Source organism: Seriola aureovittata, chromosome 16 (genome assembly GCF_021018895.1).
Source record: "Seriola aureovittata isolate HTS-2021-v1 ecotype China chromosome 16, ASM2101889v1, whole genome shotgun sequence".
Classification (NCBI taxonomy): domain Eukaryota; kingdom Metazoa; phylum Chordata; class Actinopteri; order Carangiformes; family Carangidae; genus Seriola; species Seriola aureovittata.
The window spans coordinates 22,715,867-22,742,421 of NC_079379.1; the positions used below are offsets into that span (position 1 = coordinate 22,715,867).

The 26,555-nt window shown below is 41.6% G+C and overlaps 1 protein-coding gene across 1 annotated transcript in view; it reads right to left on the reverse strand.

The window, feature by feature from the left end:
• Positions 1-12,084, reverse strand: part of arid1ab (AT rich interactive domain 1Ab (SWI-like)) — a 55,036-nt gene extending 42,952 nt beyond the window's left edge. Inside the window, exon 1 of the mRNA XM_056398789.1 lies at positions 10,792-12,084. Within this exon, the coding sequence (XP_056254764.1) occupies positions 10,792-11,691 (900 nt within the window). The 5' untranslated portion in view covers positions 11,692-12,084. The remainder of the gene's footprint in view (positions 1-10,791) is intronic.
• Positions 12,085-26,555: the final 14,471 nt, after the last annotated feature.

Here is a 26,555-nt window from a genome sequence, read left to right on the forward strand (position 1 = left end):
TAATACTGTGAAGTATCACAGCGCTCAGTCCACAGAGAAATGCACACAGCCTGTATTCAGAAACTCAGCCTTAAAACGAGCCGTCAGGACTTCTGTAACTTTGTGATGTCACAACAAAGCAGTCACTGCTCTCAGGCCCCTCATGTCCTGAGCCCCACCCACCTGGACAACACCATCCAACTGCAGGATTTGGTTTCTCTGTGAGTGTTTTTACCTGAAATCTGCTATATTTTTATTGGATCACTCAGAAAACAGTCAGCCAATCAGAAGAGAGGCTCAGAGCCTCCTCTCTTCTGATTGGCTCACCGACCTGTTGTTACTAGAGCTGCAGAGAGAAGCCTGAGAGAGGAGATGTAAAACTACACTGAGATGGTTTCTGGTTCTTAAAACCACAAATATATCTTCGTATGGATCTACACTTCAGATAAAACAGAAGAAAAACATAAACTACTAGGCCTTTAAACTGAATATTGCGCCGTCAACACTTAATTTAAACAACATGGATGACAAAATAAAAGCTTTCAGGTCACACGTGCTTCAGGCCCTGCCTCAAAAACAAATGAGCCAAGGACTGAAGTGGACTGTTGAAACCGTTGCGGCACGGACATGCAAATCGTCAGGAGGAGAGAGGAACATGCCGACAACAGTTACTGCTTTCTCTACAGTCATACATCCACACTTTAAAAAGTATCACAACAAGAGTTCAACTTCAGCATCAGCTGGGCAGCAAATACTGTTCAAATGTGTCCTTGGTGCATAAATCATTGTCACCTGCCGCACAAGCCAGAAACAATGACACTAAATAGGCTTTTTGGTCTGGTTTTTGTCTGTGTAACTTTGTCCCTGCTGACCAGCAGCGACTGCTCTTTTTTTTTTTTTTTTTTTTTCCACGAGCTGATCGAATCAAAACAAAACAATGGCTCCGTATCAAACAGTCTGCTAACTGGACGCCTGCTACAATGCTGGACAGAGAGAGGAGGCATCTGAACTTGTGTAAACATTGGCCTGTTTCTATGAGGGGGGAAAAAAAACACATTAATTATTTAGGCCAGATAAAAATAAGCACTGGAACATATACTTTATTTTTTCCTCAAAAGTTAATTTTGGACGGAACATTTGAAAGTAAAACTCATGCTCAAGCCGTAACAATGAGTAAGAGCTCTGTTATAGTTCTGTGTTGTAGAGCTGTAGATGAACACTTCTTACTAACTAATTATTCCGCTCACTGTCAATTAAACTTAATTAATTCTCAGTCTTTAAATTTGTCAGAAAATTGTGAATAATTGCTCGTCACAAGTCGCCAGAGGCCGAGGTGATGTTCAAATATCATCCAACCAACAGTCTAAAACCCAAAAGGCGGATTCAATTCAATTTAGCTCTGCAATTAATGATTATTGTCAGGATTGACTAGCCGATTATTTTCTCAGCTGATCAATTAATCATTTGTGCTATAAACTGTGCAAACTCAAGGGTGAAGAGGGTGACAAAGATGCCAACACTGGGTCGCTGGTGTGGGTGGGGAGCGTGTTTTACAGCTGCTGCCCTCCTGCCTGACCCCGGAACCATCAAAAATACTATTTACACGAACGCTTGGCTGATTACTTGACGTTATTATTCACTGAGAGATGTATATTGCCCCGTATGCCCGGGCTAATCAACTTTTTAAATTCAATATTTAATCAATAATCATCGTCAATCCATCTCGAATGAGTCCAGATTTGTAATTAAACCTGAACTGAGACACAAGATACTCGTCATCTTGTTTTAACATGATGTGCACCATATATTGTGTGGACTGGTCCCCACAGGAGCTACTGGAAAGAATGCACAGGTTGCATTTCGTGCACGCACACATGGATATGTGCTCACATTGTGATGAGGTTATCTTTTCCAAGCTGCACTTTATGAACACTGTTGCCCGTTGGTGTTTATCAAAACGTGATATATAGATGTATTTTACTCTCATGTCAGGTGCAACGTCGCAGAAAACAACCGTGGACACGGACGGACAGACAGACAGACGGACAGATGCTCGTCAGCTTAACGTTACTGTTATTTGCCGACATGAAACTTAAGATAGAACGAGTTTACCTGATCGCCGTCCCTGCCATTCACCCTCATGCTGTTTTCTCTCTTTAACATCCACCCCTCCACGATCGGATCTACACGAGTCACACAAATGACCTGCTCTGGATTCAAAACAACAACTTTTTGGCCGAGAGGCGACAAGTTTGCATCCACGGTTAGGAAATAATGAAAAATGTCCATCACAATTTCCACGAGCCCAAATTGACAAGTTCATATGTCATGTTTTCTCTAACTGTGAGTCCAAAACACAGAGGGAATTGAATTTACTACAAGACTAAGAAAAACCACCAAAATATTCACATTTTTACCAACGAGAGAAACAAGTGAATTTTATGCTTAAAAAATGATTAATGATTAATTATCAGAACTGTTACTGGTACTGCTACTTGATTGACAAATCTACTGCTGCATCTGATTATTTTCATTATCATTTCCCCACTTCACAGATTGGCCCATTAAATGACAAAAATGTCAATCACAACTCCCCTTGGCCCAGATTTACACATTCAAATTAAGGCTGAAATTATTTGCAGAATGATTGTTTTGTAAACCAACAGGAAATTAATCAGCAGCTGTTTTGATTTTTCCAAGTAAAAAATGCACATGAATGTGTTTGGACTTTTGGTTGAACTAAGCAGCATGTGAAGACGCCACGTTCAGCTTCAGGAAATTTTATATTGGCTAAACGATCAGTGTATTGATTGTGACAATTATTGGCAGGTTAATCAACGATGAAAAGACTCATTAGTTGCAGCCCTGATTTGAACTTGATTGTGTTGCACAACATGAAGATATTTAACATCAGAAAGAGGGGAAACCAGAAATCATTCACATTTGAGAAGCAGGAACAAAATACTGATCAATAGTTGCCAATTCATTATTTGACAATAAACTACTGGACTTATTGATTTAGCTTCAGCTCAAGAGCAAATATTTACATTTGAGAAGCTGGAACCAGCCAATTGTTTGTTTTGATTCCTAAAATGACTTAAATGGTTGTCAATGTTGTTAATATTGATTTATTTTATATCGATCACTTAACCGAGTAATTGGCAAATCATTTCAGCTCTAGTTACCGCTTCCCTGTTCGTGTGGTATAAATACATGAGGCGCACACACTGGATTCAAGATTTGAGTATTGATCCATCGCTGGTTTGCTAAGACAACAATCCCCCTGCACAGGCGTTTGTTTTTTACCGTCCTCTGCTGTTTACTCCACAGCTTTGGTTTTATTAGCTTCAAACAGAGGCTGATATAGTGCATAACACATTAGACGAAACAGAAAGCAAGGCTATGACTAGGGGGCAGAATCCACAATAACAGACGTCATGATTGACTTCCACAAAAGACATAAAAGGAGAAAACCCAACTGTTCCTCATGTTCCCTATTTTCTGCGTTATATACGAGTCATTTGCCTTCTCTGTTTTTTTTTTTTTTTTTTGTGCAGAGAGCAAAGGTGAGCGTTGTGTGAGAGCTGAGAGGAAGCATCATTCTCTACCTTCTAGTATCAACAACTGCACCCATTTAAAGGTTAACCACTTTATTCCGTTAAAGGCACACACCATACGTCATGTAAATGAAGTCTGTAGTCTCACACAGGCTCCGAGAAGGATATTACTATGCTAATCTGGAGCATTTTAGAAGGTAAATGTCAAAAGAAATGAATTACCTTTACATTTCCAGCGTGCTCCCGTGCAATAGCCCAAGTCTGACATTTGTCCATGGAGGAAGTTGTTTTCAACGTGCAACTCTGGAATTATTGAGACTTATTTTCACTATCAGGGATGTAAATTAACTTTTTGAGTCATTAAACAAAAAGATTTTCGACTGTATCATCGAAAACTAGTTGGCTCACTTGCGACAGTTTGAGGATGTTCTCTGTTATGTTCTATATTAAGAATTTGCAGGGATAATTGAGGGGTCTTAAAGATGATGCTACTGAGGGAAAAAAAAAAAAAAAAACACACACACACACATAACAGCAACTTGTGGAAAAAGACGGAGTTGGAAAACGCGATGCTTTCTGTGGTTGTCAGTGGGATGAAAAAGGCCAATGTTACTAAAGAAAGACGGATGGCTGGTGACACGTGGAGTAAGAGCAGGTCAGAGAGACTCCTGAGGCAGCGGCAGACAGACACACACACACACACACACACAGACCATCAAGTAACTGCCGCACTTTATACACAAATACACACAGCTGTCAGGGGCAGACGAAGATCATTCACAAAACACCACCACCACCCCACCACCACCTCCCCACCCCCCTCTCCCCTCCCCTGGGTATCACTGACACAGTTTCTCCCTCATAGGCACACACCATGCAGTCTCTCTCTCTCTCTCTCTCTCGCTCGCTCTCTCTTTCTCGCTCTCTCTCTCTCTCACACACACACACACACACACACACAGTTGCCGGGAGGCAGCATGCTGTCCATGTGGCCTGTGGAGAATCATTACTCAGCAGTGCAGACTAAAGAACCGAGAGTGAACTTCCTTTTTGAACGCTCGGTCTTCCTCTTCTCCTCGGCGCCAACCCCCACCACAGAAGAGCCTGAACAGGAGCTGGGAGTCGCTGCGTTTAAGCGCTCTTGAAAATGTGTGTTGTGTTTACTGAATAGAAACCGTACACAAAGCAGCGAAGGGTCAGCTGTCAAAGAACGGTTTAACACTTTCTAGTGATTTCGCGCAGGTTGATGCTTGAAGTGTACACTTCCTGAAGTAATATTTTGGCTTGAAAAATGAATGAATCATAATCAATCATCAGGATTATCAGTTGCCAATTTACCAGCCATCATCTCCTTCAATAATAACTTTTCTCCATCTTTAACTCACAGTTTGAATCAAAAACAATCTGTTTATCATTTACAACACAAGTGTGAGTACATGTGAGTTGTCCTCATAATTAGGGCTGTAAGAGTTACTTTCATTATTGATAGATCTGCCATTTCTGTCTCTAATAACTGATTAATTGTTTGGACTACCAATGTGTGAAAAACTCATGATATTACAAGTTCCCAGACTCAAAGGTGGCGCTTTAAAATATATTGTTTTGTCTGAAGAACAGTCCAGAATAATAGAAGAAGTAAAACATATTTGGTTCTGAGCCTCTCTTCTGATTGGCTCACTCTTTTCTGAGTAATCTAATAAAAAAATAGAGAAAATTTCACATAAACATTCAGTTAAACCAAATACATAAATGACTTGAGAGCGGTGACTGCTTTGTTTTGACATCACAAAGTTACAGAAGTCCTGACAGCTGGTTTTAAGGCTCAGTTTCTGAATACAGGCTGTGAGCTTTTCTCTGTGGACTGAGGCTTTGATACTTTCACAGTATCAATATAGAACCTAGACCTGATCTATAATCAAACAACACATGAACATCTACCTTTATACTATATGGGACCTTTAAGAAGTTTAAAAAAGTTATTTTTTGGTATTTTGTTTTAAATGATTAACAAAACATTTGGCAATAGACATGAAAAAGTAAAAAGAAAATCTTCTCAAATGTGATAATTTACTGCTTCTCTTTAACTTAAATAAACTGAGTATCTTTGTGTTCTGGACTGGGTTCATTTTAAAATATCACCTCTGAGTCTAGGAACTTGTAATGAGCTTGTTTTGCTATTTTCTGACCTAAATTATTAATATCAGATTCTGCAGACTAATCGATAGTGAAAATAATCATCAGCTGCGGCCACAGTGAGAAATTAATTTTCTGTCGATCTTGTTTCTTTGTCATCACTTCAAATCTCATAACAGAAAACGAAAGGTGATGACTTTTAAACTCGAACTTTAGCGGGAAGGACGACCCCTCTGCCACAGTGATTCTCAGTTCACTGCCAAAATCCCATTATGATGATCTCCAGTAAAATTTAGATAAAAACAGATGACACACTGCGCACAGCTCGAGTGTGCTAAACGATTGGATATTGGTCTGTTTAATGCCTCAATTAGTTTTACTTTTGAATAACAACACAAAGCCAGGAAAGACATTTGCTTCTTTAAAATATTAAATATATTCCACTTTCATTTCTTCTGAGCGTTTCTGACACAATAAAGCTGTCACCAAACTGTTTATTTTTTCAGCTACTTTCCAATTTGCAGTGGGGCTCCCCTTCTACATCAGCACCAGAGCTGTGCATGCATCCATTAGCAGCAGTCAATTTAACACCTTTGGTTTGGTGTTTTTCATTATGTTTTTTTTTTTTTCCAGTTGTGGGACTTTCTCAAAAGAAATATTTACAAAGTGTCTTCGATTATGTTTTAATTCCAACTCAAAATGAGAAGTCAACCTTGCATAGCCGAGGCAAGAAGGGGGCATCCCTGATGACTTGCTCCCATGTGTTTGGTGGGAAACACCTGTCGTTGTACTATCCAAAACATCCCCACTACAATCCTCTTCAGAGTATTTGTTTGTGTGCAAGGCGCGATGAAAGGCTATAATATTAGCCCTTGCCCACCACTCAATTGACACATTCATTCATCTTCAGCAGGTGGCCCCAGGCAGGTGAATGGCTCCATAAAACTCATCCATTGAATCATTGCTGGAGATATAGCCGCCGATTAAAAAGGCCAATTATGCCGCTGTTAATGAATGGAGAGTTGAAGCATTTAATAAACTCGGCTAAAATACAGCCAACAGCACTTATCGTGGACAGCTCTTCTGGGGAGCGGAGCCTGTGAAAAACTCTCCTCCTGAACTTTGGTCTGACTGGCGTCCACATCAAGCTCTGCAGTCAAACATCACATTCACAGGTTCTCTGACCAAACACTGTCTATACACACACACACACACACACACACACACACACACAGCGGTGGCCTCGAGTGACGTCTCAATGCCATGATATGAGAACAGTTTATGGACACTATTCACCTCACATCTCTCTCTAGTTGCCCTGAGCGAGCGGTCCTGTCCTCCAGACACCTTGACTGGTATCAGATGCATGAAGTTCATGTGTCCTCTGCACCTGCACCACTGACACCAAAACAAACTCCTGTCAAAGCTCCAGTTACAGTGCTTTTGCCTTCTGCAAAAATAAACTTTCTGCCACCTCTAAGCAAGCTTAACAACAAAATTCAAATCAATTACCTTGCCGGACACTCCCCCTTCCACTTGTACAATGAGGCTTGGCGGCTTCTCTAGCAAAGAACTGCTATTAACGCACATTAATTCATACTGAAAACCTGAATGGAGGGAAATCTAGTAATGAAAAGGTGCCAAGAGTGGATATGGTTTCACAGATATGAACACAAAGCTCAATACAAACTACTCAGGTCACAACGACATCTTCACCTTAACTTCCGTAAGGCTGCTTTAATGGCAACACGGCACTGTCAACATAATCTGTCACCCACGATCATTACCCCCATATAAACTCAAGAAAAGTGACAGATCATTCCTTCGCACAACGATCTCTTTAGCTATTACAGCAAAGATGAGGCGTTTACTCCAAGTTCATAACTCTGATTTGACATCTGGAATACAAACTGTAGTTTCTCTCTTTGTTTTGACCGCAACACAGCCAGAAATTGACTTAAAAGATTAAAACTACACAGAGCTCATGATGACAGAGCCAATTCAATGGGATGAGTGTTACTGAGACGGGTCCACATCCACCAGATCAAACGGTTAACAGTTAACTGTGTACGTGCGATCCAGATGCTCTGGAAGCAAATGCCTCAACCTTTGCCAAACTAATTTCTATTGAGAATAAGTGATGAACAAAAAGAAATATGATTAAAATATATAATTAAAGATTGGATCATTTAACATATACATATGCAATGTCATATCAATGAATGACAGTGAATTCCATTTGAAGAAGAACATGACTTCTAATATTTAGTGTCATAAATATGGCCGCTGTCCAGCATTAACAGCTGGACAAAACATTTTACTACAAACAATGAAAAATTTTGTCCTAATTGCCAAAATGTGAAAGTAGAGCATCGGCTAAGAAAAGCATCTCCACATCCGCGCTAACTGTCAATTCACCCTGTTTGCCAAAACTTAAAGCTGGCCTTGGGGGTGGACACTATCTCACTGTGACAAAAAGAAACTAAAAAGGGAAATCCAAACTCTAAACAGCACCTCAGAGAAAGATGGGACTCATCAGCATGACACTTCTCTTCCTTTTCATGTATTTTTAATTTATTTTAATAAAGCAACACAGATCAGCCAGGTTGTCGATATCGTGTGCAGCTGCTGAGGTTAGCAGAATATCTGGGAATTTGGGTTAAAATATTTAGAAACAAACCCTTTTGCAGCCATTAATTTGTCTGAAATGCAGCGAAAGCATCCGTCAAAATATGTGGAAAAACTGGCACCTTAAAGTTTACAGCAACAAGTGGGGTAACGCTTCTGTAGATGAACAGTCTATCCTTAATGACCAACCTGTGGTAAAACACAATATGTCTATCTACTTGTAGAAATAAACTAATATATCAACAAACATTCGGCAAAACCTTTTCTGATTTGATTAATAGATCCATCAAGAAAAGTTTCCCAAAAAAAAGACATTATTTGAATGTTCAGAGAAAATATATACGAAACACTGTGAGCAGAAGAAGTCAGAGAAATCTCCTCTATGGTTCAATGTGTCAAGAGTGTGTTTCCTAAAAGAAATCATATATCCTAATTATTTGTGGCACCACAGAGGCACTAACTCAGGAGTTAGTATAGGTCGTATCAGAGGGTAAGGGACAAAACAACCAATATGATCGTTTAAGTTTGAGGACTTGTTGCAACTGAGCCATCCTTCACATACTCGTAGGTATTTAAATTATAAAAATAGTCCTTCGCTTCAAAAGGCAGAGCTGCACATTTCACCTTCGTTGCCTATGACACGTAATTGTAGAGTAAAAATCACAACACGTGTGGCTGTTATCACTGAGGAGAGAGATGTAGGTAAGCACTGCTCACATGGTTACACTCTCTGCATGTGGAAGTGAATTAAGACTATTGCAAACCTGATGCAAAAAAAAAAAAAATTAAAAAAAAAAGCTGTGACACTTGGCTGACACCTTGGTTGCTTGTAAACACAACTGCAGCCAGTCTGACTGTCTCACGTAGCCACGAGATGTTCAGGCACACGAGTGTCCTCAACTCCTGATCTGGAAACAGTGGAAAACACACTTGTACAATGGGGCTACATGACCACACCTACTCTATCTGCTGTACCAGAGTCAGCCGACTTGAATGAGCAGTGCACACAGTGTACCTTTAAAAAAAAATAAAAAATAAAACATAAAAACTTCAGGTGCATGTGTGAGGTCAACAGCCAAAAATGACAGTGGTGATGTGACTCAGCACATGTGAGCTTCACGTTGAATCAAACAAATAAAAACAATGGTGAGACTACATGAGAACAGTGATCATGCAAATTACTGCAGTGGGAGGAATTGAATAGAATATGTTCATAAAAATGCTTACAATAATACAACCAGTGAATAAGTTTTTATTCTGAAATTAATATTGTGGTTTCTGGTGTATATTTCTCTCGATATGAAGGGGGGAATATTCAGATATATTTATATGCACACAAAAATATAAAGATATTTAAAGACTACACAAATGTATACAATTGTGTTCAAAATGGATTAAAATAAAGGAAAAAAACAATGGGACTATGTTGTCTTGATACGGTGGAGGAACACATAACTGGGCAGAGGGGGCTGTTTTTCTGCAGCCTTCCATTAGATGCAATTATAAATGGCCGAGAGCAGAGGGATGGGGGAGCCAATCAGATCTCGGCTCGCATGTCAACCTAAGACCAACTGTCTCTTGGCTCTGACAGCAGGATTTTTACCTCCATAATTCAAATCCCAAAGCAAAGGCAATCTGCACTTTGCCAACTCCAACCTGCGGGGCCGTGTTTACAAAAGCGGCACATGGGAAGAAAGACGCAAAAAAAGCAGGGGGGAAAAAAAAAAAAGGCGAACGGAGTCGAACCGAGCCACAATGAATGAAACCCTCCGTCAAGATGAATCAATCGCGGTCACAATCACACTTTGATCCGAGTAAACACTTAGTGGATGTAATTGTCGCTATTCACTGGACTGTGAGACACACGTCTCCGTTTTCGCCGTGCAGCCGCTTTTTTAAAACCGACAGAGGGGTCTTTTCTTAATGATTATGCAAATGTTATTTAACGGCAATCGCTGTCATTTGCATCTTGTTTATTATCGCCTTGACAGCCATTGACACAACTTTTGATAGCACCGGTGGGGGGAAAGCACACAACGCTGATAATAAAAAAAATAAAAATAAAAAAAAAAAAGAAGCTATTTCACCGCGGATTCTCGCAGAAATAACAAGAGGTTACAGCAGTTAAATCTACAATGAGGGTGAAGGAGCACTGCGAAGAAATATCACCTTATCTCCCTCTGCACACACACACACTTTCTCCTGACAAACTCTTGCTCTACTTAGTCAAACTCTTGCCCTGTACCAAGCAGGGACACCACACTAATACCCGCAACTCGGAAAGTTGTTTCTAACGGAATATGAGGCTTCTTTCTCTGTCTAAACACTATTGCAGGGGGTGGTATTGGGAGAAAGAGAGAGGCAGCCATTTTATAGCTCTTGCTACATAGACAATGGCTGGGCCAATGCAATATGCAACTCTACAGTGCGTTTTCTGAGCTGCTGAGTGACTTTAACTCAGTCAAAGTGTGTCAGTGCAGTGTGTGAAGTTTACCTGATTTCTGTTTGGAGGCTGTCCAGTGTTTCCCGGGCTCATGGGAGGCGGGTGGTGGGTCCTTTGTTGCCAACCCGGATGGACCCCACCATACTGACTGCTGCCCATGTCTCCTGGTCCCTTGTTGGCCCCTTCCTGATTGTTATAGTCTCCTTGGGGGTAATTCGGGTAGCTCCTGGCAGAGCTGGGGGATGTCAAAAGCTGATTTAAAGTTGGCGTAGACGTAGGTTGTTGGTTTCCCATGTTATACCTTTGATTATTATAAGAGGCAGCCATAGCTGTGGTTCCTCCTGCTGGCTGTTGCTTGCCTGGCTGCCCCCCAGCCGCCGGAGGCTGGTTGTTACGCGGGGAATTCATGGCCCCGTATCCTTGGCCCTGATAAGAAGTCCTGTTCTGGAAGGGGCTGTAGTTGTTATAATGGTTGGGGTAGCCGTGTTCGTGTGAATTAGGGGGGTAAGGGTCCATCATGCCCGGCCCCGATGCAGCTGCCATGCCAGGGCTTTGTTGTCCGCCATGTTGATGAAAAGGGGCCCGGCTGTAGTGCTGGTTGTAACCGTAAGGAGGTGGAGGAAAGGGGCCCGGGTGGTGGTGTCCCATCCCGGGATGGTTATTCCCTTCGGGCCCGCCTGTATCATTCTGATTACTGCTATTATTATTTACCCTGGGCAAATTCCCGTTGCCGTTCTTCATGTCAGAATCCCCTCCTCCCCCAGCATTTCCAGCATCGGTCCCGTCCTGCAGCTCCTTCTGACCAGGAGATCCGCCGTCAGGTCCCGGTTCCTTATTTTCATGTTGTTTCTCTCCCGGTACCGACTCCTCCTGTGGGTCCCGATCCGGCTTTTTGAGTTCGGATGGCGGGCTAGTGTTGAGAGTGGCGACGCTGGCGACCTGAGCGGCCATGATATCCCTCTCTCTCTCTCCCCCACTCTTTCTCTACCTCTCTCTCTCAGCACGGCGACTCACTCACAATCAAACTCCGAATAACCATTGAATATAAATACAATTATATTTATAACAACGTACCCGTTGTCCCGGTTCATTCCCCCCTTTGCCCTCCGCCCGGACCGGTATCCGGTAATCCACTGCGACTCCGTTTAAAGTTAAAACAGAGAGGGGGAAAGTTTGTGAAAGAAAAAATATATAAATACAGAGCCAGGGAAATGAATTTCACCGACACAAGTGAGTGTGTGTGTGTTGGAGGGGGGGCTTCTGTTACAGAACGAGAGCGCGAGCTAGAAATCAACCAAACCAGCACGAGGCTCCGCGAGACACAGCCATCTTACCGACCTGTCGTGAGAAAATAAAAACTCGGCACGGAATCCACAGTGAAAACTGGATCCGGACTGCCCTGACTGTCTAATAACAACATTGTTTCTACCACAAGAAGAGCCGTTATTAAAAACGTCTAATGCTCTTCTAAACTGAGCTCGTGCATTAAAAAAATGTCATCGTGTACGAAAAGCAACTGTTTGTTAGCATAAAGTACCGGTCATTATGAGACTCATTAAGTGCATACAGATGTAAAGCTTATGCTAATGAAGTCACACATAAATGGGCTTTTTTTTTTTTTTTTTCAAAATATTCTGCATATAAGTTACATTATTTCATAGAGACCTAGAAAGACCTACACAGTTCAGTAATTTATGCTACATATTATTTGCTATGGTATTAACTAAGGATGTTTAAAAGCTAAATAGCTATGTCTGCCCCAATATAATTTCAGTGGGCATACATCCCTGACCGCAACAATGACCAAAGGCAGTCTGACATATTCAACTTATGTTCAAATGTGTTTTAAATAGCCATAAGCTTTCACATACATAGCTTCTGTCTAACGCTGCTAAATGCCACAGACTTTGTGTCTAGGGTTTTAAACAATCACAAACGTCCCTTCCTTTACCATACTGTTCCTCCTTGAAGTCAGCCATAACTATTCAACCATTCTGAATTAAAAAAAATTGCCTCATGCATGAGCTGTGTTCCTCTTTGTTGCATTAATTTGTGCACTTTATCTTATTAGCTCGTTAAAGGAGTGGAACAAAATAGGCTACAGTGTCATCTTCTGTTAGAGTGGGCTAATGGGTGGAAGTGGTTGCCTCCATACTGCTTCCATGTGTGTGTGTGTGTGTGTGTGTGTGTGTGTGTGTGTGTGTGTGGACAACAACAGCAAATGAGAGTACAGCGGAGGAAAGTAGAGGAAAGCATGAAATTACAACCTGTGCATGTCTGTGTAGTTTGTGTGTGTTTGTGTGTGTGTGTGAGAGAGAGAGAGAGAGAGAGGACAGAAAATGAAGAAGGATGGGGGATGGACTGAGCCAGTCACAGAGCAGGAAGTGAAGATACAAAAAGAGAAACAGTGGTGGTGGAAAAGTGACAGTGTAAGGCCACTGAAATTCAACACATCACATGTTGTCGGTTTAAAGTCAAATCTCACGCCAACACACGCGACAACGAGAAGAGATTTTGGAGAAAGCATATAAAGTCGCCCTATACAATTAATAGGAACAGACACCCTATGTCTCTCCACCACTCTCTCTCTCCCCACCCCCTTTCTTCGTGCTCTCTGCCTGCCTGCCTCGCGCTCTCCTAGCAGCAGCAGCTTTCGTGCTGCCTTCGCGCGCTGTCGGAAATTCCCCACTTTCACTCCCCGAGTCAGACACGAACGACTCCCACATAGTAAAATTATACAATTACACGTGAAGAGAAAGTCTAAAATGTCAAGTTATCTTAGTTGCCGACATGCAGTGTACTGAAGAGTGTGGTTGGAGAGAAAATTGTCTCATAAATACACAAGAAAACATAAGCAAAACACATTCATGTAGGATGAAAGGTAAGATTTAAGGCTATGGTGACATTATCTACAAATAGAAAACACACATAGATTGTTATAGTATTTAGAAAAACAGTATCATGTTCAACACAAGGACATTTTAAGAGAAAAGTGTGAGAATATTGACAGCAATGTGAAAATATAATAATTATATACTAATATGAAATATATTCTGCTTTTATATACCCACAGCCTATTTTTTTTTGACAAGTGAGACAAAGTTTCATACGTATTGTTTTATATCAAGAGGTAATGTGCATAACAAGCAAAAATGTACATTTTTGCATGATCAAATAGACATGTCTGACATTTATTTTGATTTTTTTTTCTCTGTGAAGTCGCCTTGAGATCTAAAAAAAATAAACAGCAAGTTGAGAAAACAAATGGACACTTTTACAACAGCACAAAGTTAAATATTTCCAACCCAGAGAGCACTTGAATGCTGCGACACTGTGTGTTCACGAGCCTCGGGTGCAGCACGTGAAGGCAGCATCACCGCTTGCAAAAGCAGCAGAACTTTGCTATGTGAATGTGGGGGATGGGAAGCAGCAGCTCCCTGCACTGCTCAGCCCTTTCTCTCTACAATGCGGGGCTTTCTGCTCACATTGCTCACTCTGTCCGTGCAAAAGAGATCCTCTTTTACTTGAAGTTTTACTTTGAAACCAACAAAAAAATATCCAAATGTATTTTAAAGCTGCAAAGGAAGCTTTTGTGTGTTTAATAAAGGAGAGTATGCAGGGTGGAGGGGGTCAGCTCAGTTGCTGTCTGCTTATATAGGCTAAGGGAGGAGTGTGTGTTTGTGAGCGAGTGTGTGCGTGAGTGTGTGTGCGTGTGTTAGCAGAAAGCGCAAAGACAAGGCTGTGAGGGAGGAGGGGGTAGGGACCTTCTTTTTCTTTTTAGCATAAACTTGCTGTTTATTATCAAGGGGCGCAGTCTCTCTTCTTCTGTCTTTCATATTTTCAAAAAGAGCACTACAATCTGCTTTCTATGCTCTTGTTTTCTGGTCTTATTTTAGAAAATGTGCTGTATTTTCAGTGCTCACCTTGAAAAATATTTATCTGTTGTTTCTCTTGTCTGCGTGGCTCTGTGTCGCTGCAAAGTGACTTAAAAGCACGAAGATCATATGGTGTGTTAAATCTCTGTGGGAGAGCAACAACATGATGCTAAAGACCTCCTGTGCAGTTAAGAGTGTCATGCATTTATTTATGTGATTCTTGTTTTACACGGATATGGTGTTCTCTAAAATGCAAAGCTGCCTGTCCAGACAAGCTCAACTAGCAAGCATGAGGACCTCCTTAGCACAGAATTAATAGGGACATTGTGACTGTTGAAATTGATATAACCTGGAATGCAGAGTCTTTTATTCTGAAATATTCAAGCTGAATAAAAAAATGTTTTTAAAAAGGCCACCTAGAGTAGTTTATGGTTGATATTACAATTGCTGTCCATATGCAGTCACTGTACTATAACTGTTACCACCCACAGATGAAGAATGACTTGACAAAAAAGTGTTACCATGAAAACTTCTCACTGTAATTCTCTGTCATAATCCTGTCTGGCTCATGTAAAGATTCACACTTCCCACGTGATCTCATTGTATTGTGCCCCGTGTCAGTCGTTTGTCTAATTCAAGACAAACAAAGGAGAAAAATCTGAACTTATTTACAGATTGTTGCACAAACGCTGTCTGGACTCTGTCAGATTTTCTCTCTTTGCCCCGACCGTTGATAGTGTGTGTTGAGGGGAGAGGCAGAAGGGATGGTGGAGGTGGGTAGGGTGGGGTGGGTGGGGTGAGGGGGGGGTCATGTGACAACCCCCATCTGTCCCACGATGATGATTTAAGAGTGTTTACTTGTGCCCCACCGCCGCCTCCCTGTGAGGATGACCATGATGCATCACCTTCGGCCCGATGCCGTGGCTTCCCCAGCCGTCACCAAGGCAGCAGCTTGGACTTCCTCCAGGAGCCCTTTTCTCTTGTAATCATTATTAAACTGATATCAGGGGTTGATTAGAAGGAGGGGAAAAGACAGTAACAATAGAAGCAGCGGTGAAAAAAAATCTCCACTAAAAATGCCCAGATTTGGTGGGAGTTCATTATTCATGTCATCAAATCTAGTTATAAATGCAAAACACAAATTTCAATGGACAGGCAAGGGCCATAAATATTTTACTAACTTAACTAAGCCAAAAATATTCTATTTCTGTTAATTTATGTACGCCTTTGATATTTCTTAAATATGCATTTTTAATGTAGTAACTTTCTTCAATTAATCTCAGCTTTGGACAGTGGAAGTGTCACTCTTGTTGAGCAAGTTAACTGATGACTGATCATTCAGTTTTTCTTTTATTTTAATCCCTTGGGATCCAGTCTGGGAATGAAGCCATACCATCACCAAGACAACCCAATAATGTGGTGTGGAATCTCCTAACAAGAGTGGAGTTGAATTCAGACACACACACACACACACACACAAACACACACAAGGACGCACGGTACACGCCCACGTGTACAATAGCCGAACACAGCCCATACCTGACAATAATGTACACGCTGAGAATTTATGGCCGTCAAAGAGTCTGTCATTAACGCAGGCTCGCGCCAAACATCAGTGGCAATCCCACACTGAGGTTATCCTGGCCACACACATGTACACTTAAACAACACACACACACACACACACACACACACACACACACAGTCACAACAGTTGGGCCCTGTCCAGATGGTTGCCAGGCAGCAGTTCAACGCATAGTCTGGAGTGTGTAGAGGAAGGAAGTGCCACTTTGCGAAGTGCAATGGGCATCCGGCTTGTTCCCAGATGCTGTGTGTGTGCGTGTGTGGGACCTGCCGTTTAAACTTACACCTGACAAACACACACCCACTGCTTTGTAAACACTGCAGGAATAAGGAATGTGCAAAAGAAGTAGCGCACGGTTTCCTCCAGCGTTCCTTAATTAATGTGGACAATCAGTTTCATATTGGGTTTACAAAAAATAAAATAAAATAAAATAAATCACAGTCAGGGCCTCAGTATACATTTAATCCAAACATACAGCGTTGATAGATGAAAGGATATTAAAAAGCACTTGTGGAATTATTCTGCTGCCTTATAAGGTCATATTTCAGATTAATCTTTCAGCCGTTGTTCTTACCTGATTTGATCAAATGGGATCAAACTTTGTACAAGCCACAGTTCACCCTGAACTGCTTAGGAGACATTCAATCAGTTGCTCTTCTCTCCTTGTATTATTCTCTCCCAAGTATAGTGAAATCCTCTCTGTTCCTTAGGTGAAAATAGACCGGGGGACCTCGCTGCCCTACGACACGCTTTCAAATCAAAGCAGGTAGGACATATTGCGGTTACACCAAAGCACTTTTATCTTCCTTTTTTTTTTTTTTTTTTTTTTTGTGTGTGTGTTGGGGTGATAATTTGCTAGGGGGCATTTTTTTGAAAATCTCCAAATTCATGAACTCCACACAGTCACATCAGCACCGGCGCTGAATTCTAAACACTCCATTTTCTCACAGTGTGTTCAAGTGAAGAGAAGGAAAGACCCCCAATCTCAACAAAGCCTGGCAAGGTTAAGAGCACTCAAAATTACGGTGTCCACCCTGCAAGGACAGAGAAGTGCTCGCTCTCTTTTCAGCGGGGATGAAAAGAAACTGTGCAGGGAATCATCTCTGTAGTAAAGGGAACTCATCACTGCAAGCATACTGGGAACTGCTCCATTGTGGGTCACAGAGCCCAGTATGTGAGCTCCTCTGCGACTGACAAACAGTCCCATCCCCTGTAAATCACACAGAGCATCTTCTCAGCTGTGAGGTAGGGCCGGAATAAAGAGAAGAAGAAGACAAGTTCGTACAGGGAAAAACATAACAATTGCCCCTCAAGAAATAACTGTATAAATGCTATAAATCTTTAAACCTATTCTTATCCCTGTAGAAGTCATTAGGGTCTGTCACACCAGGAAAACAAGGATAGTCATCAGTACGTCTTGAAAACAAGGCTAACACGCTAGTAAGCTGGAAATAAGCTAGCACTAAAGCTAGCACTAGCTTATCACAGCAGCTCTTCACGCTTTTTTCTTTTTTCTCTGTACAGTACAAATTATTCCCCCCTACCATTTTGTTCTCACAGATTTTACATTATTTCATGATCAAATTGTACAACATTGAATTAAATGAAGAGCTAATGAGGAAGGGGAAAAAAGCTCACAGAGCTAGCTAGCGGGATAACTGTCAGCTAGCTTGGTTGCTAATGAGACAGTAAGTTCACATTGTACCAAACTGTTTAAAGATTTGTCTCATATAAAACTTCTCTTGTTAAGCAGTTTACACTCCGTCAGAGGAGGGTTAAATAAAACTGGATGCTGCCACATAATAAGCTAATGCTAATAAGCTACGATAACTTTACAGTTTTAAATACTGCTGTGACTGAGGCGTCACACAGCTTTGCAATAATAGCACTTTGCATAATTATACTGTTATGGAGATGCGAAGTGTTAAAATGTAATTGACAAATAATGAAATAAATGATAATATGAATAAACACAGAATTATAATTTAAAGATGTAACAGTGAAATAATCTCATTTTATTATAATGGGATTTATTTATTTTGTTATTGTTTTTACAATAACAGTTAATTGTAGTTCATCATTATTTAATTCTAGTAGTTTTTATGTCAATATCCTATTGTGAAATAATGTGCTGTTAGTCTTTGTCTGTCAATCAAGACCAATAGGGCAGAACCAGTTCTGTGATTGGCTGGTGCTTTGGAGCTGACAGCCAATCACAAACCTGGCTTGCTCTGTTTATCTTGATTGACAGAAACTTCTGTAAATCAAACAAATACACTAAAAGGGCCATTTTGTAATAAAAAAAATGCTTGAATTAGTGAAGTGGCATTCCGTATTAGTAAATTATGAATTATAAAATGAGTTTTAAAAATATATCAGATTATTTCAAAGTTTGGTGCTTGAATTTTATGTGGATTATTTATGTAATTTTAAACACTCCAACTGTAAAACATTTTATAGTATGAAAAATTGCATTTTTTTTTTTTTTTCATAGCTTAATATAAGATGAAACTAAAACAAAATGCTATATTTTTAGATGTTACGGAGTTACCCTCCTTTTTATGTTTGGATATAGAGTGGGCCTTTAGATTCTGTTCGTACAGTACATTCAAAATAGAAAGATAGACTAGGCTATGAATATTTAAAACCATAATTGAACCAAATATGCATGTTTGAATTAGTGATTCATAAGCCATAGTTTTTGCAATCAATGTTGGCAGTCTGGGGACCTGCATTTGTTTTGAGGTGAAATGGCTAAATGTAATGCAGACATGATGAACAGCACAACAGGCTGGCAGAGAGATGGACGAAATTGACATGTTGAAGACAGAGTGATTAAGTTACCTGTTACAGAACAGCCCCTGAGCATATATCAATATGAACTGTGGCAGGCTGAGAAGATGAATTGGATGCGAATGAATGGATGTGGAAAAAAAGAATTGCAAGCAGCCGTACTTATCCAGCACGGAAAATAGAGTCTATGTAGAAACCAAAGGAGCATTTTATGGAGAAACTATTTTCTGTGTGTAATATCAGTATGTTGATACAAGGCATTATATTGAAAAACAGCTGATGTAATTCACTCCCTGGGCCCCTGAGATGCTCAAGAGACCAATCTTTTCATATATTGAAATTGGATGTATTTCAGCTGCTACCAGCTGAATCATTTTCTTGTCCCACTCTTTTAGCCTATTGTTTACAGATGCGCCTTTTGTTGTGCCTGAACTCTTCCCTCTTATGGGGGCTGATGTTTGTGCTGTTTCAAGCATGAGTGCCTTAACTTACAAAGAGTAACAATGAAGTGAAATTGAAAAAAAAAAAAAAAAAAAAAAAAGAAGGGAATGCATTAACATAGCAGCTTGATGTGAGATAGGTGGTGGAGTCGATGTTGGAACGGCAAGAGAGTTGTGTTTGAAGGAGGATAAACACAAACAGAGGCTGTCAGGGAAACATGGGGAACAAACTTTTGCATATAAAATCTGATGTTTGCAAGGTGACAACATCAAGATGGAACGGGTTTAATGAGAAGAAAGCACCTACAGTATATGGACCTAATGGTGATCCAAGGGGCCTCCCGGTGGGAATTGTCCCTGTGTGTGTGTGTGTCGGCCCACTTCAGGAATGACCTTTTGCATCGATGCCAGGACAAAGGGTGGGGTTTGAAGAGGGAATCCTGCACCACCCGCCAGTCAACTGTGAAAACAAAACTTTATCTCGACTCAGTGGGGAGGCTGCGAGATAGAGGACTGCAAGGCATTTGAGGCCAGAAACTATTCTTCAGGGCTGATTATCGGCCTGAGGACTGCAGGGCAAGGTTGGAGATGGGGGGGGGGGGGGGCGTACTGACTGGGGGTCGGGCATCTCAAATCTTTGCATTGAAATGCTGATGAAAGAGAAGACATTAAGCTGTAATTGCTCTTTTGCTGTAATTCTGGGCGACACACCTCCAAGCTGAATACCAAGAAAACAAACCATGAACGCTGATGTGCTGCAGCTGCCACCTTTTTTTCTCTCCATGCATGGCGAGGGCGGAGGATCCTGAGATTAAGGAACAAAATCTACTATAATGTGTGACAATAAAGTAAAACGAGGCTGTGCATATGACTTTCCAGTTTTTCTCCATCTGTTGCCAGTCGAGTTGATAAAACATAATCCACGGTTTCCTCTGAATATGATATGAGAGCTTACAATTTGGAACGCATCATTTGGATCATTTAGGATTTGGATCACATTCACATTTGAAGAGGGTATTTGAACCAGAACCTTAAGAGACACTGCTGGGCACAGCTCTTGCCAAATAGGGCATTTATAAAAGGTTGGCACAGACCCTACAGAGTGAAGGCTGGCAAAGGCATGATGCCCACATCATAGTGCCAACCAAGGGTTTTGTTTGGCATGTGTCTCTGTAGTATGGCTTGTCTCCTCCAGACAACTGGCCCAAACACAACTTAGCATTAGGTTACAGAAGCATTACAAACTGAAAGTGATTCATTAAAAAGCTCCCAGTCTCTGCGTGAGATGAGAGGTGCAAGAATGAGGATCAATAAATAACATCCAGCAAAGGTGCAAAATATTGTGGACATATTCTACATCGGTGTTAGTAATTATATGGATTCGCAGCATCGGTGAATGAAAAAATAATATAAATTGTTTTCTCACTTTACACAGAATAACAGGTGAGGGGAAAAAATGAATTAAATACACAATATCTCCTCAGTTGTGAACCCAGAGTGGCAGTGTCTTTACCATGAACCTTCTTACTGGAGGATTTGGCTGTACGCCTCTCCAAGAGATTTTGATATCCCTCGTTTGATAGCAGCAAGGCGCCACATATGCAATCGTCACTTAGACTGTTACAATAAAAAAGGGCTCGAGGAACGTAGTCGGGGACAACAGCAATGCTTAATTTCAGGTACCAAGGAGAGCAATTTCTGTCCTGCAACTGTACAAATCAAGACAGTAGGGAAAGAAGGGCAAAATAGCCAAGTGTAATTTATTCTGCCTCAGTTTGACCTGCCAGGAGAGGCCTATTTTAAGAGAAAATAAAAAAGAGGGAGGAGGTGCTGAAGACAATGCATTTTAAAGGAGGCGCTTCCCCCAGTGTGCCTTTATCTGTCAGTCAAACCCAGCAATGTAAACACATATTAAGGGGGAAGACAGAGGGGTTTCCATAGCCACAGTTTTAAATGGCACTGTCGTGCTCTGCACAGTACCCCCCCCCCCCCCCACACACACACACACACCCCCCCACCTCCTTTTGGCAGTGTTGTTTATTTGCTGTTGTGTTGGAAGAATTCAGGTTGTGCAAAAAAGCGCTGATAGCGAGCCACTGGGAGGCTTGGCTTGCGCTATTTCCACTGCAAGAGAAAGCAGAGAGAGACAGAAGAGGGCCCAGCAGACTGAGGAAAAAAAACATACAAGGCCGGTTATGCAGAAACACAGATTTAATGTAAGGCTTGGCTCTCTGTTATAAGCAGGGGAGAGAGGAAAAAGCTGGTCTGGACCGGCAGGAAGAGGGAGACGGAGAGGAGAGGAGACGAGACGAGGGAAGAAGCAGATTCCCATCCGACGGCCCTGAGGGACGCCTGTTACCCCCACATGCAGAACTCAGAGGAGCTTTGGGAGGGATTCAGTCCAGTAGAAGTCACTGGCCCCTGGGGTTGAGTGGATCGTCTTTCTGGGTGCGAGGGGACGGTTTCCCCTTCTGAAGCTGCTCCTGTCCCCTCTTTGGGTAAACAGTGCTATAATACACTGAATTAACAACACATGCCCTGGGGAAATCAGGCCTCTCTACAATAAATTGGCAACCCCACTCACCCACCACCCATGATTTTTATGGTTTCAAGCTCAATAACACAGTTATTATTAAATCATGTTTACTGGAATCACTTGCATGTCCTTGACTTCACTGTATACGTATTGGGCTGTGATTTCAGATTTGGCTTTTTACCCTTTTGGGTGAACTCATTACATTACGTGATATTTCATAAGCAGTTATTGATTGTAGCTGAGGGCTATAGAAATTCAGCAGAGCCTTAGGTTTGTGAATCTGTGCAGAGGAATTGTATTACAGCTTTAAATCCATGTAAAAATAGCATTTGTTTGTTCAAATATATCACTGGATGCTCAGTTCATCGGTCGCCCATGTAGCTGTGCTTCTCCCTTGGAGGTCTTTACTTAGGCAATACATAAAACATCAAGCATGTAAGCAAGAACGACTGTTCATCAACACAACGTGCGGTGTGAAAAGGGGGATACGATTCTTGCCGAGCCACATTAAAGAGCTCTCCAAAGTCTCTGATTCTGTTTGTTCTGTCGTCTCTGCTGGAGACCAGGTAGGAACCCCTTAACTGTGGCTTCTCACCCGCCGCTTAATCTTACCCACAATCACATTTAGTGACAGGAGCACAAAGCCGTCCAGCGAGCCCAACAAGGCTCTGCTATTATGTAACCACGGACAGCTGGGCTTTCAAGGGAGGGGTGAACCCCCCCCCCCCATCCGTGTGGCAGCACTTTGTGTCAACCAGACGTGACAGTCGAGAAAGGGCCTGGGTAGAGAAAGGGTATTATCAGGCCAGGCAGAGGCATATAGTCCCAATACCAAATGCAGTGATAGAGTGATAGAGTGAACAGCAGTGTAGGCACAACACTAACATTTCCCCCAGATCCTTTATCAAATGTCCTGTAACAAGCTGACACTTGATAACAAGTGCTGGGGCCATCAGACGTCTGCAATAGTAATATAATCAAGAAAATATAAACAAAAATCCATATATATTCTTGGCTCCGGCTGCACGATTCTTCCCAACGGGTTGACAGAAATTATGGTTTTCTATTTTGCATTAAAAGGATGAGAGCATTTTATGTCTTTTAAGTGCATCCAAAAATGTTCCTGGTTGCATTTCAACTAACTGCATCTCAATGCATATTTCTGCTTCCTAAAAAAAAAAAAAAAAGTGGGAACGAGCACATGTGCATGGGTTTGATGTCTCCTTGCTCCAAAGGGGGTGATTTCTCCCCATTGCTTTTCCTAATATGTCATCTCTTTGAAACGGTGGCACATGACACTGAACACAGAGGCACCCAAATGTTTGATTAAACTGTGCGTCGCCTCCCTTTAGGCTGACATCTCCAATGGCTCTTTGATGCTCTGAACACACAGTGGAGCCAAAGGACCCAGAATATCAGGGGGGATAAATTGACAGACGGTGTGTTGATTTTGCTACCCTTTCCAAATAATTCCCTGTTGTTCCAGGGAGGAATCATTATCAGTGGCGGTATTCCAGGGCAGACGGACCGGAGAGATTGCATGGGACGTGGGCCGCCGTCTAGATACTGCAGATCTAAACATGTCTGTGGTCACACGGACCTGGCCTTCAACGTGCTCTTAAGCCAAACTGGCTCTGGTTTTGTTGTACGCCTGCCGGAGCAGCTCAGCATGCAAACTTGTTTATGACATCCAAAATTAATGACTGACACTCCTGTTTGTCTATAAAATCCTTGATGAGGTTAAACTTTTATGAAAGAAGACTCCTTGCGAGCAACGTAACGGAGCATAAAGGATATAATTCAACTGAAAGGCTGAGGCGAATAATGAAACATAACAGTGCATGTTGAGCAGAGTGAATGCAAACATTAAAATATATAAACAAGTTATTTGAAAATGTGTAATAAAAGGTATCACATCAGTACGAATAAATATATGTCATATTGCAAGGACTGTATCAATGTTTTTGCATTTATTTTGTACAGTAAACTATAAATCTGACTTTTTCTAAAACAGTTTGGTATGAAAGTATGAAGAAAGCATTAGTAAGCTTATTAACATTAGCGTTAGCAAGTAGATATCTGTGTTTATATAGCATATGGTTATGCAGTTTTGACAACAAACTAGCCTTAAAGTTTATAGACTAAGTGGAGGGTAGCTTCATGCTAATTCTTCCACGTTTCAACATGTCTTCCCTGGACTTTTAATGGTGCAGAGGCTTCAGGGGCATCACACATAACAAGAATCTGCCCCGTTTTATATCTGTGGGGCATTTTGTGGAGTGCTGACTGACCTTTGGGGCTATTCTTGACACAAAGATGTCCCAGTTTACTGCCCACCAGTATAACCAGTTCCACTCCCCGTGTAGCTGGTGTCTGGCGCTCTCACAGTTGAGCTAGAGATTGTCAAGTCTAGATAGAGGTCACAGTACAGAAACCGTTCCCTCCAACACACAGGCACTTCATTAGCATACAGAGGCAAAAAAAGGTGAAAAACTACTACAATATGAAACATTTTACAGTCTCATTTTAGCGTGATATATTCGTTAGACAGTGTAGAGTACTATTATTCTTTACTTCTTCGTTTTTCCACTTTTAAAATGTGTTTTTACTTCAGATTAAAATCAAAATCCAGTCCGTGTTTTCCGCGAAGCCGGAGCCTCAATTTACTGTGTGTGCTTTCAGCGCCGCAGCACTCACTGGCAACCTTAAGGATTCCTCCGCGGCTCACTTGTGTGTGCGTGTATGTGACTCTTGTTTTACAGCCCAAAACGACAAAGTTTTCACCCGGTACGTCACGTAAAACAAGCTGCAATAGTTCATTTTGATCGTCTTTTCACTGGATACTAAATATAATACGTTTCAACATCAGCAGGGCAGGTTTAGGGAACTTGGTGCACTATTTAGCCCCGGCTGTCCTGTCTTTCTAACGCATACAATACATTCCAGTGTTGTTCCGCGGTGTGACAAGGCCCTGCCTGCCTGCTGTTCCTGTAAACTCCCGCCTTGACTCAATGAGCGAGAGAGGCAGAGAGACACAGCGGCAGAGCCGAGTGAGAGAGAGAGAGTGGAAAAGCCCTATAAAACAAGCAGGCCTACAGCACCCACACTGGAGTTCATATTCCATTATAGAGCACACACCAAGTTTGCTGGGTATAATGAACACAGTAATCAAATAATAAAATAATGACTCACACATATCGGTGGAGAAATCTCAATTTACCCAACAAAACTGCCTGAATAACAGATTATCCAGTCCTCACTGTCCACTACATTAAGTGCTAACAGGCAACAAATGAGTAGCTACTAAATACTGAAGTATGCATTTACAAAAAACCCTTTATTAATAGGGCTTTTTAACTTTTGTTAGCCTTATAATGATAAGAGATGATGTAATATAATGGGATTTTAATAGAGTATATTATGCATTCCCATATTTGCAAAGTAAACATGTCCTTCAACTGACATTAAAACCCAAACTGGTGTTTTAATTTCTGAGTAGTTTGATCAATTTTGGTGACTAAACCTTAGAGAATCTAATAGGCTATCTAAAATAAGGCTCTCCATTAAAAAGTCGCTCCTTAATCTTCCTATCATATTCCTGTAGGGACTTTAAAGTACATCTGTGCCACTCAAATGTGGGTTTGTAGTGCCTTTATCTTAAATTTTTATCACCTATCATGTCACTAAAATATTCCCATAACATGGGTTTTATGGCTTGTGCGGCTGCTATGCGACCCTGAATTTGTTATAGGATTACTTTTGTGGTTTTCCTTGGGAGCTGCTCAAAAGAAGCAGCTCCTTAGTGGCTTAACCGTCAATTAATTTCCGCCCAGGTTCAGTGTAGTGAGATGCGGTTGCACGATGGCCGATGCTCTCGCAGTCTGATTGCGTGCAAAACCAGATTCCTCTGCCCCTAAGTGACAGTTTATGGTCTTCGGTTTGGTTTGGCTGGAGATTGCCAGATTGCCAGGCAACAAAACTACCCCGACTCCTGAATGAAACAGCCATCTGTTCCATAGCCCGGTAAAACTGAATTAATTTGACAGAGGGCCTAATCCTGGAATTCAGCTGTAGATTGAATTTTTAGACCAGAGTAACCAAAAAAACAAAACAAAAACAAGAATAGGTTGCATCAAAGAGTAGACAGCATGAGAGGATGAATACGCACCAACAGCATTGCTTAGTCACACCTTCACCGCACACTTCCACAAAGGTAGGATGCATGCAACTTTAAAATGACAGTTCTCAAACTGAGAGAGGATGAATGAAAAAACAAAGGAGAGGCTATTGTTTCCGCCGACTGCAAAGCAGGTCATAGCATACTAATCCCCACGCCTGGGCTGCTACACACTGAATACTGGCCATTCCTTGCTATTCATATGCACGTGTCTATTTAGAGCCAGAAGACTTTGCAGAACTGACATGGGTGAGAACATGTTGGACAACAAACCCAAAGGAATGAGAGGAATTAGAAACCAAGCTAAAAGCTGCTCGTGTGATCGCGGCATTCAGGTGATCGGGGTCCGACCGGCTCCTGTCTACATGTCGGTGACCTTTTCCCCCTACAGATTACCCCACTGCCCTTG